Source organism: Elgaria multicarinata, chromosome 1, assembly GCF_023053635.1.
Source record: "Elgaria multicarinata webbii isolate HBS135686 ecotype San Diego chromosome 1, rElgMul1.1.pri, whole genome shotgun sequence".
Lineage (NCBI taxonomy): Eukaryota > Metazoa > Chordata > Lepidosauria > Squamata > Anguidae > Elgaria > Elgaria multicarinata.
The window spans coordinates 54,078,343-54,091,890 of record NC_086171.1 but is presented as its reverse complement, the minus strand read 5'-3'; the positions used below and the strand labels follow the sequence as shown (position 1 = coordinate 54,091,890).

General features: G+C 40.0%; 1 protein-coding gene across 1 annotated transcript in view; it reads left to right on the top strand.

Annotated features, from left to right (window-relative positions):
* The window catches only part of KAT2B (lysine acetyltransferase 2B), a 46,775-nt gene that overhangs the window by 9,016 nt on the left and 24,211 nt on the right, over positions 1-13,548 (top strand). Inside the window, exons 2-6 of the mRNA XM_063121809.1 lie at positions 5,992-6,118; positions 8,949-9,094; positions 9,675-9,764; positions 11,829-12,010; positions 12,807-12,998. Coding sequence (XP_062977879.1) covers positions 5,992-6,118; positions 8,949-9,094; positions 9,675-9,764; positions 11,829-12,010; positions 12,807-12,998 — 737 coding nt within the window. The remainder of the gene's footprint in view (positions 1-5,991; positions 6,119-8,948; positions 9,095-9,674; positions 9,765-11,828; positions 12,011-12,806; positions 12,999-13,548) is intronic.

Genomic DNA, 13,548 nt, shown 5'->3' with positions numbered 1-13,548 from the left:
TTTTTTCTCCAAAGTGAGGTGAGTACGGCGTATCCGCCATCTAGCTTCGCTTTGGAGTCATGGCAGAGGTGTGGCAGGGCAGATGGTGATCCCTGATTGGTTGCAGTTTGCCTGGGAAGAGGACGGGGGTGGGCCTTTTGCTGCGACTTTGGCATTAGTTGCCATCCCACAGCAGTGAAGGCATGGGGTTTGAGTTCAACGCGGTGGCAACCCACCACCATATAGACAGCCCCAAGGTCTATCTAGCTCAGTGGCCCATCTGGCTCAGTGGCCCATCTAGTTCAGTACTGTCTGCAATAGCCTTCCTCAGCTTGATGCCCTCCTGACCATTGGCCATGTTGTCTGGGGATGACTGGTGTTGTAGTCTGAAACAACTGAACAGCTCCAGATTGGATATGGCTGGTGTATACCGACTGGCTGTGGGCTCTCCAGAATTTCAGATAGGAATCTTTTCCCAGCCCTATCTGAAGGAATTAAATCTCAGGCTTTTTGCCTGCAGATCATGCGGTCTACTACTGAACTTATTGTGGCTTGTTAACAAACACTATTTTTCCTAAGCACAGTTTACTGAGTACAGATGGAACAGTTAATTTTAAAATGGGAAACTGTGGTTCATCGTAACTCTTAGGCCTTTGCTAGACCAGGCTATATCCCAGGATGATACCTGGGATAGTCCCTGTGTGTCCACATGACGCACAGGGGATCCTGGGATCAGGGAAGGATCACCCCTCCCTTGCCCCGGGATACAGTCCTACCCTTTGGCCCCACTTTTTCCGCGGTCTCGTGCTGAGCCTGAGACCGCGGAGCGTGTGGCCCATTTCCGTGGGTTTGCCTGGCTCCACGCGATTACTCGGGATTACTGTGCCCATCGGGGGTAGGGTGGGGGGAGCAGGGAAAATCATTTTTTTTAAAAAAAAACAAAACCAGTCACTGTTAGTCGCTCAAGTGTTCCTGTGCTTCTGTCTCTTTTTTTTTAAAAAAAAAGGCGGGCACGATGCCTCTCTTCCTGAGGTCGTCGCACCTTATGTGTAAACGGGGGCGAGGTCTCCTCTCCTCTCTCCTGGACCTTCAGGTAGGTCTAGCTAAGGCCTTAGTTAAAGCAAATGAAGTGTTTTGAAATCCTGGTTTGTTAATTAAACAGATTTAGCATAAACCATAGTTCCCTGAGTTCATACCTAACAGGAAACTGGTTTATTCAAAAGTGGAAATGGGTGGAGGAATGCATGTACCGAATGCTTACCATGGCTTATTTCTGTTCATCTAGCTAAAGAGCTTTGGTAGCTCTCTGATATGGGCCATAATTATTAAATATGACCTTCTTGTTATTTGTATATTAGTCTCAGTGGAAATTAAAGTCGTCACAAACTTCTGCAATATCTGAGCCTTATTCAAGGACATCACATTTTTAAAGAGATACATCAGTTATCAGAGATAGTGATCCTGAGAGCTCCTTTGGGCAAGACTTCCTTCCATGCAGGGAACCTTTTGAGGTTCCCTTCCCCAACAATAAAATTAAACCTACTTTGGTGCTGCATCACCAATTCATTTTGAAACGCCCTGGGTCTCAAAAGCGGCCTGTCAATCAATACAGTACCTTCTGTGCTTACGGAACTGAGTTCACAGATCTCTGGAGCACAGCCAAAGCATTATTGCATTAATCTCTCTAATTATTAGCACTCCATTGTTTACTATTTATTTGAAGAAAGGGCAGTAGATAAAATCAGATGTGGCAAATATATAGATTAATCACAACAGCCTTTGAGAGTAGTATATATAATCTACAATCCATATCTTGTGTATTAAAACATACCATTAGAAAAATGTTCATCATAAAACAAATCCATAATCATTTATTTTCTGGTATAGGAGGCTGGTCTCCTCATTGATTAGAGTTTTAGTTCAGGGAATGTAATAACACAAAGTTATGTAATGATCCTGAAGTTAATTGCTAAATTATAGAAAACAACAAGATGTATAGTATTGGATATTGTTCTAGTTTATAAGAAGAATGTTCCTACATTTACCAAGGTACAATGTCCATTGGTACATCTACGCCACCTGGTTTCCTGGAGTTGTTTTGGACTAGAAATCACATAAGCCCCAACCAGCAAACTATGAGGGAGTGGTGAGAACTCAGCTCAGGGATGCCATTTTCAGCAGTGGTTCAAATGTTAGGTGTTATCACCCTTAACTTGAGTATAGCTAATTTTACGTCATTAAAAGGCTGATGGTCACTGCTCAAGCTGAATGAATTTTATGGAGTGCAAAAAACTAGGAGCCCTTTTTTCGTGTGTGTGTGTGTGTCTGTGATTTATATGTTATATAATGCTTCCTCTTCCGAGAAACTAAATATTTTAGCTGTGTTCCCTAACTCCCCGCACAACACTCTTAAAGTTCTCAAGGAAGTAATTTTGTACATTCTTTTTTTTAATGAAAAGCAGAAAAGTGACATTTTATCAAGCATTGGATTCAGAAAAAACATTGCAAAAGATTCAAAGCTGCTCAACGGGATGTAATTTAAGCTTCTCAGGAATGTTCACTGACTATTCAGTGCAAAATATGTTCACGGCTGAGGTCAAGAACGGGAGGCATATGTTTCAGCAAGATTGTTGGATTTCAATGTTATTTGCTGCCTTTGAAAACAGTTTGGAAGTTCAAAATGCAGCCACTTTCTTATTAGCTGGTGGGAGCAGGGGAGCACCTGGGTTGAAAGAAGCACACAGGCTTCCAATTTATTTCCCAGCGGAATTCAAAGTGCTCATTTTAACCAATAAATGGGTCTGGAATACCTTTGGAAGTGTACGGGTTTCCATGATCCCTAAGCTGCAGGGCCCTTCTTTGAACCCAAGACTGATTATTTAAGAATGAGCTAGAGCAGAGGTGGGCAACATCCAGATGCTACATTGGATGCCCCCCTCCTGCACAGCATGGCACAAGTGGGGGGGGGGGAGCTGCAAAAAGGCCTTTTTTAAGGGCAAAGCAGGAGTTTGCCACCAAAATGGGAGAGGAGGAGGATTATGTGCGCCACTTGGGTTCCTTGGAGGAAGAAAGGCGGGATATAAATGCAATAATTAATAAATAAATAACATTTAGCAGCCTGACTGGCAATTTTTGGAGGCAAACTGTGCCTTTATCCTTAAAAAGGGGGGCTATCTTGCAGCTTTTTTTGTCACTGCTGCTGTACCACAATTTGGCCATGGTGGTACAGCAGTAGAGGGCCTTTCAAAAACGCCACTGGGCGTGCATGCAGTCCGTGGGCCATATGTTGCCCGCTCCTGAGCTAGAGTTATAAATAAAACAGAGAGCAGCAACAAGGGCCTGTTCCTGTAGGAGGACTAGTAGTCATTCCAGGCAGTTTAACTCCGCCGACTACAATATTGGTACTTCTGTCTGTTTGCATTTCTGATGCTAATTATTGCACAAAAGCACATTTTTTTTGTTGCGGACTTGAGGTTCTGCGATAATTATGTTACAAATGGATCAAAGCATTTGCTCATATCTGGGTGAATCTTTTTGTGTGTCTCGAAGAAGCTTTTAAATTTGTTTTTGCTTATTGCCATGATTGATATAATGGTATTATATTAAGGTTACTGTTATTGATAATAGCAAGCTTAATATTTACAAACTGTGACGGCAAACCTCCCCCTCCCCCAGGTTTTCCTTACAAACAGGCATGTTTAGGAAAAACAAACATTCATGCACACACATAGTTCACAGTGGGGGCAGGTAAATATTTCAAGTCATTGTGGTGTTCCACAAATCTGTCACGTTGCATAAGCAACTGAAAAAAAATGTGAAACCATTGTAAGAAGAGTTGCTTTAACACAATTTTCAGATGAGTCCTGTTCTGGCACATAAAAATTTGCAACTTCAAGTGCTTTTGCTAGTAGAACCTTTAAAGTGGGTGGTGAGAAAATTCAGATATTGGAGGAGGTGAGGTGAAAGAACAACTGATTTCTCCAAACATGAAAATGCTTTTTCTAAGGTTGCTTAATCGTAGATCCTAGTATTTTGTGGTGTGTGGGGATTTCTGTGTAATACAATTAGTATGCAGACCAGCATATCACTAAGTTACAAGTTTTTTTAGTACAAAGTGAACGGGAAACAGTATTTTGCCATAGTGTGTTACGAAGACTCTGGTGTTGCATGTTGTTATGTGTTTCTTTATAAAAGATACTGAATTACTTCAGTAGTAATAGCAGGTTTTGTCCATTTATTATGTTTGGGAACGAGATTTGTGGAAATTGGCAGTATTATTCCTGTAATAATTCATGGGTGAGAAAACACTGACTTGTATCATTTCATTTATTTGTTTATTTATTTTAAATATTTCTTGATCACCTTTCAGGGTAGGAGCTTTCTCACACAACAATAAAACACGTAATAAAAACCAATGCAGTAGTAAAAACACAGTAAAAACACCAAGAGCAGCAAATATTCTAAAAACTAGCAAATAGCAGCATAAAATAAACGCTACAACAGACAACTGGAGCTACAACCAGTTTGATAAACATAATGAGGGGAAGACCAGAGTAAAGTAGTAAGTTTTCAGGGACTTCTTAAAAGCCTGCAGTGATGGGGCCCAGCGGATCCCTGATGGCAACTTATTCCAGAGGTGTATGGCCACTGCAGAAAAGACCCTGTCTTTTGTAGTCGCTCACCTAACTGACTTCACAGGTGGGCAAATGAGAAGTCTCTCTCTTGCTGATCTTAAAGTGCAGGCAGACTGGTACAGATGAAAGGGATCCTTCAAGTAATTTGTTCCCAAATCGTTTAAGGTTATCAAGGTCAAAACCAGCACTATAAATTTGGGTTGGAAGCTCACCGGTCTATTCAACGGTGAGAAAACACTGTTCAGACAACATTTCAGGCTCTTTGGTTAGCAACACTTCAGGCTCTCTGTGGTTATTACTAACCACAACCGTGCTGTCGCACACAACACTTTAAGCCATGGTTAGAGCTGCTAATCCTGCTGCAAGACGGTCCGACTGTGGTTAGTGAGTGAGCAGGGTTTAGCAAAACTCATCACACAAGACACCTTAAACCCTGCTGCTTAACCAAAAACCTTACCCAGCAGGGTTTAAAGTGTCTGCTGAACAGGCCAGTGACTTGTATCATGAATACTATAGATTAATGGTTAGGCATACAAGACCACATGTGTTGTGGTGCTTGATATTTAGTATATTTATAATGCAGTTCGCTACAGCATACTGTGCCAAAGCAGCTCAGAATAAGCATTAATTTAGGAAAAAGATAACATTTGAAAGAAACAAACTATTTATTTATTTATTTATTTATTACATTTCTTTACCACTCAGTAGCTGAAGATTTCTGGGTGGTTCACAGTAATTAAAACCATAAAATACAACATGATTAAACATAAAATAAATGTTTAAACGTTTAAAACTACAGTATATATATATATATATATATATATATATATAGGAAAAAACCCTAGCAGCAGTGCAAAATATAGAAATACCTAATAATACATTTAAAATACAGTAAGAGATCTGTATTTTAAAGGCCTCTATCTGTGTTAAGGACTTGTAAAATTGTCGTGTATTTTAAATGTTTAATGTTTTAATATTGTAATATATTTAATATATTTTTAACTTTTGTATATTTCTTGTCATAGGTTTTAAAATGTATATGTTTTAAATTTTGTAAGGCCGCCCTGAGGCCTAGTATTGGGCAAAAGTCAGGATACAGATGATGATGATGATGGTGATTTCAGAAAATCAGAAACTGAAAAACTAAGGGAGCGATCCTATGCCTCCGCGCAGACAGTGTTGTAGTACTATAAAAACTCTTCTTTGTTAAGATGTCTAGTAAATGGGCCCTTTACTTTTGTAAACCCCCCAGAGAGCGTCGGCTATGGGGCGGTATATAAATGTAATAAATAAATAAAGTGCAAAGCATTTACATTATTCAAACACATAGGATTCCTGTTTCTTTCTTCCTCTCACCCATTTTTTTAAAAAATTGCAGGCTGATGAATCTTGTAAATGTAATGGCTGGAAAAACCCTAACCCACCTCCTACACCACCCAGGGCAGATCTGCAGCAAGCAGTTGTGAGTCTTACGGAACCATGTCGTAGCTGTAATCATGCACTAGGTAGGTTTTCCAGCCTTTTCTTCTGGAATGACTGTATATTTATTTGATGCTACAGAAGCTTAGGGAAGGTGACAATAAATTAAACAAACAAACAAACCCATGTCATTACAATTTTCAAAATATGTACATGCAAAACACAACTTGAGTGATATTCATGAAAGTATACTACGGCTGAAAATGGTAAGAAAACAGAGGCACAAAATTGTTACACTGTTACAGGGTACAGTTCAATTATTGGAGGTCTCTTTTCTTCCAGAGAGACCTACCCAAAAGGGTGATATATTTGTTTTTCAAAAGTGTTTTATTCTCTGAGAATATATCATTTTATTCTCAGAGAAAATTTATATCTAATTTATAATTAAATTAGAATCATAATTCTTATTGTTACTGTCTATTGACAAATTTAAATAAATTACTGACTACAAAAAAAACTAGCAAAATAATTACATAAATATAATGTAAACATGCTGAAATAGAATGTTACAATTAATGGTGCGTATTTCCCAGATGCTATGCATTGGGAAGGGAAGTGATGTGGGTAGAAGTGTAATCCCAGTTTTTGTTTTTAAAAGCCTTCACTATATTGAAGCTCTCAGTTTCTGTGTTCAGGATTACTCTGCATGTTACAGAATTCGTACTCAGAAGCCTCATCTATATATAATTCCCATATAGGAACCATTATGAAACCTACTTGTCAATTGTAATGTGTAACAATCTTACCTCCCCCACCCCTGCATGTATGTACACATGTTGGGAAGCTAAAGCTGTATTCACACATTATGGTAAGCCATTATTCCTGTCTTAATAAACTGTGGCCTCAGGTAGACCTACCTGGTCTAGCGCGACAGAGGGGTGAAGATCTCGCGATATTTTTATCGCGAGATCTCCCCCTCTGTTTACATGTGGCGTGTGACAACCTCGGAGGGAGAGGATGTCGTGCCCGCCATTTTGTTTTTTGTTTTGTTAAAGATGAAGAGCGCATGAACGCTTGTGTGCAAAAGGTAAGGTTTTTTTAATTTAAAATAATTTCCCTCGCTCCCTCCACCCCACCCCTGATGGCCACAGAGCTCCTGAGGAGCTCTGCGCCCTCCCAGCTCTTTGCGAGTAACCGCGAGGAGCCGGGACAAACAGCGACACCCGCACACACGTTCTGCAGTCTCGGGATCAGCCCGAGGCCACAGAAAAAGCAGGCTCAAAGGCTAGGGCGAGATCCCGGGGCAAGGGAGGGATCATCCCTCCTTGCTCCTGGGATCCCCTGTGCATCATTTGGATGCACAGGGACTATCCCGGGGATCACCCCGGGATATCGCTCTGTCTAGCTATGGCCTGTGATCCATGAGCAGTGTGTTCGTACATGCAGCCTTGGTACAACTTAGGAAGCTGTAATTAAACATAGCTTCCTGTTACATCTGTTCATGGGACTATGGTTAATTGCTTCCAAACAAGACAGCATTGTTAGAGCCAACATACGTTCATCAACCAACTTCAAGCTCTGGTTTAAAGTTGGCTTCTGAACTTGACTTGTTTGGGAGCAATTAGCTAAGATTTTCAGATGTAAAGGGAAGCTTTGCACAACTGTGGCATCCTGCCTTGTTTTATCTGCTTGTAGTGAAGAGACAGCAAATAGGCTGCTTGCATCAGCATTCGGCTATTGTACATGATGGTTTAATAAGCCAGGATTCATGGCTCATTGTGATGTGTGAACATAGCCAATGGCTTATTTATAATACTGTAGGGGCACTGAAACAATGGGTTTGTATATATTTCGTTAGATCTACATGGATGAAATAACCTTGAGTCAGAACTGGCATAGAAATTTATCATTCCTTCTTTTCCGCTGTACAAAGAAAAGTTAAAATATTGAGGATAGTAGCTGAGGACAGAAGCAACAGAAGTGTCTTCACAGTTCAATCCAGGCTGTCATTAGAATGATAGTGTAACTAATTTCCCAATTAGCCTCCTGCTGTTAGATAGTTATAACTGCCATTTATTATGCTTTTAAGACATTGAAGCTTTTACTTTTTTTCATGTTCTTACGGACATACTTGTAGGCTAGCAAAGAATTTTGCCCAAAGAACGTTGGATGGGTTATTAATATACCTACGTTGTACATTCTGAAGGTGTCCTGCTGACATTAAGTAGAATGATCCATTCCAACAAATAGTTACTCATGAGATTATGAATACTCTTCGGCAGATACCTGAAATTTAAATGTCTCAGAGAAGAGAATCAGTGAGAAATCTCACATTGACAATACCATTAGGGCATGTTTAGAAACTCCTACCTAACTGTTAGCCATATTAGTCTCCTGCCAGCAAATCTCTTACCTATAAATTCATTAGGAACATTCACACAGTAAAGATATAGATACAACCTTTGTGTCACATAAAATGCAAAATAGAACAATAAAAGGGCACTAATTGAGATCCTACTGCTCTTTTGTTTATTTTACATAATGGTTGATAATACAGCTTTTGCTGTTCTAAACAAAGGCTTTAGGATAACACAACAAGGGGAAATCCAAAATAATTATTTGGAGTGTATTGTGTTGGTGAATACTGTCTACTATGAAAAGGTCTTGCTGCATTAAGTGATTTTCAGATCTTTATCAATCCTACCAAATTTTAATTGAAGTGTGGTTTAAAAAAATTGTCTAAGATTTCATCTGTAAGAAAATAATTTTAAAAAAGGTGAATGGGCCAGATCCAGCTCATCTGTGTTGATTGGTCATTTCTGAGACAGGGCATTCTGTAAGACACTTTTATTTGCTGGGTCCTTTTCCCCCCTTTTTTGGGGGGAGGTAAGCTTTAGATCTACTTGTTTGTTTTAGCTGCTCATGTTTCCCATTTGGAGAATGTTTCTGAAGAAGAAATGAACAGGCTGTTGGGGATTGTGCTGGATGTTGAGTATCTTTTCACCTGTGTTCACAAAGAAGAAGATGCAGATACTAAGCAAGTCTACTTCTACTTGTTCAAGGCAAGTTGGCCATGTTTGTTTCCCCGGAATAAATTCAGTGCTGCTGCCCTGCATAAAACATGCATAGTAGTGGCAAACAATAACCCCTAATCAATCCCATTTTGCTAGCAACTTTCTCTGGTTCTATCTGCAGAGCCTTCTCATCCATAGAGGTTCTTGTGTTATGCTAAAGTGGAAAAAAGAGAAGCCTAAATGACTTGTAATCTTGTTGTGAAATGGAAACACATGATTCAAATGATGTGAGATCCTCAGATGGTTCTTCCATTTCCAAAATGCTGATGTAGAGATGGCTCTTATTTATTGGCCTTTGTTTTCTCTACTAAACCAGTCATCTGGCCCAGCCTTCCCCAACCTGGTGCTCTCCAAATCTGTTGAACTGCAATTCCCATCATTCCCAGCCAACACGGCCATTATTGTGAGGATAAAACTGGAGTGGGTGGGAGTGGAATGACCATATAATCCACCTGGAGTGCTCTGCGTTGAAGACAGGATGATATAAAAATGTCAAAAATAATTTACTAATTGGTTGACATTTTTATTTAAAGTGATTAATGGGGTTTTTTAACCCTCTTTTCAACAGCTTTTGAGGAAGTGTATATTACAGATGGGGAAACCTGTTGTAGAAGGATCTTTGGAAAGTCCCCCATTTGAGAAGCCAAGTATTGAACAGGTAAAGTATATATACATGGGAATCTCTTTTCAGTGTGATTCTACTTTTATCTGGCATTTTATTTAAAACAATATCAGGGCCTCTGGCTATATACAAATATAATTTCCTTATGTTGATAGGAAGGAAAGCTGCATATTTGAGGTTTACATTAGGATAGTTTTCTCCTTTTCATGCCAGTAGGCATTGTGAATCAATTGCATGTATTTCAGAATTCAACCTGCACTTTCATCTGAATATTTAATAATTATCTTTAGTCGAAGTAGTACTCTTTTTAATGTATTCTTTTGTACATGTCTGCAGAGAGGCCTTTGTTCTTTAGTTCAGTGCCCCTGGAAATTGGATGGAAAAAGCATCTTGTAAATTGGAAAATCCACCATTAGCAATACAAAAGAGGAAGTTTAAAAGGAATCCGGTAGATGATAGCAATATGTATCACTACAAGACCCTAGGTAGGTAGCTGATATCTTTAGAAACCAAGGTCCTGATTCAGGAAGGTAACTATTGTTATTAGCTATTTGAATATATATATTTGCACATGCTGAACTTTAAGCATATAAATAGTCATCTTGACTTGGGTCTAGAATGATGGCTAAAGAATTAGAGGAATAATTAGTGTTGTTACAGATTAAGTACTCATTTGCATTTGGTTAGATTCTTCATGTCTTTCAGTGTAAAACAAGAAATTTATATTGTAAAATTTACGGATTTAACTCTAATATATTATTTTGACTATTTTGATTATGGACAGGGAGCTCTCACTAAGCTGTGTCCTCTATGACCAGCAGTGGAAGCCCCAGGGACATTTGCGTTCTTGGATTATAGTCACTGGGATCCAACCACACGCTCCCCAATGGGTTTGGGGGCGGGAAAGAGACAAGCAAAAAATCTTCCCAGGGGCTTCTCATTATACCTGAAATTGTGCTGCTCTGGATGGTGCCCTCGGTCTTTGGAGAGAACTTTTCAGGTGTTTGTGTGTGGGGATTGCTTGGAAGAGTTAAAACCCTGCGCACAAGCAGAGCAGCTCACATGGCTTCCCAGCCACTGATATTATCTTCAGACAAAATACTATGAGAGACGTTTTGTAAAATGGGATGAGAATTTGATTAGAGACCACAGCCTTTAGAGATGCCTTAAGGGCAACTGAAAGATATGGCTGAGGATGACTGTCTATTACACAGGAGCATCCTACCTGGTCATTGGTCTCTGGTCCATTCCCCAAAACAAAAACACAATTAGTTGTCATTGGTCTAACAAGACTGTTAGGGTGCGTTCAGATGAGATGGGGGTTAATGGTGGCCGCAGAAACATGCTCTGGGGAGGGGGAGGGGAACCATTGGCCGCCCTCTCACCACACGGCTGCTGAACCATACTGGGCAGCATGGTTTACTTACCTCCATGTTAGCCATGCCCACTCCAATGTTGTCCCATTGCAGCAGCTGCACATCCCACCAGCTACCTCAGTGCCTGTCCCCTAGGCTAGAGAACTGCTGAACAGGGCAGAGCGTTGTCCGTGTTTCCGGCCACTCTAAGAGGCTGCCTCTCTGGCTGCCCATGTTAGTCCATGGGAGCTCCCCACACGACACAGTATGCCACCACAGGGCCCTTTCCCCTGCTACACAGTGTGGGTTTCAAAGGTGGGTAACTAACCCCTTGTGGGTGGGGTGAACCCCGTCCCATGACACGTTAACCTGTAATGGGTTGCTACCAGAAGTTACCCACCATGGGCTAGTGTGTTGTGCGAACTCAGCCTTAGTCAGATAAATCTGTTAAGTCAATGACATGGTCATTAGTCAAACTACATATCTGGGGGGATCTCTGGGGAGGAAAGAAGTCCTTCCCTCCTCTATAAGAGGTGGTTTTGGTTTGTCTTTTGAGGAAACAAAGAGGCATCCACACAGTTCGTATTCCTAGCAGCAGTCATGCCATAGTAATCTCAGCTAGTCACTAAAGAGAAAGAATATTTTTTAATAGAGAACATTATTAGAAACCTAATTCTTCACAAATAGGGCACAATTGAGTTTCTAGTTACCCTAATTACCTGTCCTTCCTTTCTGTTTCTTTAAGGGAGTTAATAATTTTGTGCAATACAAATTTAGTCACCTTCCATCAAAAGAGAGACAGACAATAGTGGAGTTGGCTAAAATGTTTCTAAATCGCATCAACTACTGGCACTTGGAGACACCTTCCCAGCGAAGACAGAGGTCACCTAATGATGACATTGCTGGCTATAAAGTTAACTACACACGGTAATCTTGTTTCAGGTTTTTACTTGTAAGTTGTAGGATTGGGCCCTACAGATAGTGGATGCCACATTGGAACAATTACTCTTAAGATTATATTTATATACTGGCTTTAAAATGGAACAGAATAATATGTGGAGGATAAGTCTGTTAGTAGCTAGAAGCTATAGTAGCTAAAAGTACAGCAGGTATGTTCAGATCCAATATGACTACCAGAAGCTAGCGAATGGCACGAAGGTGAAGATATTGGCATCATTCCTTGCTTGTATACATAATTGTGGCATTTGGTTGGTCACTGTCAGTAGATGGCTGAGGCTCTAGACTCAATATGGCAATTCTTGTATTATAATCTGGATTTAAAATAAAGTGCTGAGTGATCTTCCAGGGTACGTGTATCTACAGCATTTATATGTGCTCTCAAACTGGGTTGATTTCCGCACACAGAGCAAAAACATGTGAGGTTCATTAAATGGAGTCCTGTTTTAGAAGATTTATTTATTATTTATTTATTTAAAACATTTATATCCCGCTCTATATCATTAAGATCTCAGAGCGGCGTACAGATAAAAACATACAGTATAAAACAATAAATATGCAGTTAAAAACAGATTAAACCATGATCCAAGTTAAAACAATATATAGTTTAAAAGCAGTAAAAGCAGTTAAAACAATGTGCCAGTGAGTTGTCATGAATTGTTGCATAAAGTGAAGAGCCGTTAAGTGAGCGGTGAGCGGATTTTCGAATGAGATACTTTCCATGCTAATTTGGGTCAATTGACCATGTTTATGTCTTAATTCACAGGTGGCTGTGTTACTGCAACGTCCCCCAGTTTTGTGATAGTCTACCTCGATATGAAACCACACAGGTCTTTGGGAGAACGCTGCTTCGCTCAGTCTTTACTGTCATGAGACGGCAGCTCTTAGAACATGCGAGACAGGAAAAAGACAAACTCCCACTGGAGAAACGAACGCTAATCCTCACACATTTCCCCAAGTAATCTTTCTCTTTTTCTTTGTGGACTTTCTGATCCACTGGAAGCCTTACATCTCTCGCATTGATTCTGAGCGTTGCTATTTATACCTATTGCCAAAAAAGAGAGCTCTGCAAACTCTTCTTATTGCTAAAGAGAAATATCGCCTAAAGGGGAAAAATATCAGATATTTATTTATTTATTTATTACATTTCTGTACCGCCCAATAGCCGGAGCTCTCTGGGCAGTTCACAAAAATTAAAAACATTCATAATATAAAACAACAGTATAAAACCATAATATAAAATACAATAAAAAAGCTCAACCAGATAAAAACAGCAGCAATGCAAAATTACAAATTTAAAACACCATGTTAAAATGTATTTATAGATTGTTAAAATGTTGGGAGAATAAAAAGGTCTTCACTTGGCGTCTAAAAGCATATAATGTAGGTGCCAAGCGAACCTCCTTAGGGAGCTCATTCCACAGCTGGGGTGCCACAGCAGAGAAGGCCCTCCTCCTGGTAGCCACCTGCCTCACTTCCTTTGGCAGGGGCTCACGGAGAAGGACCCC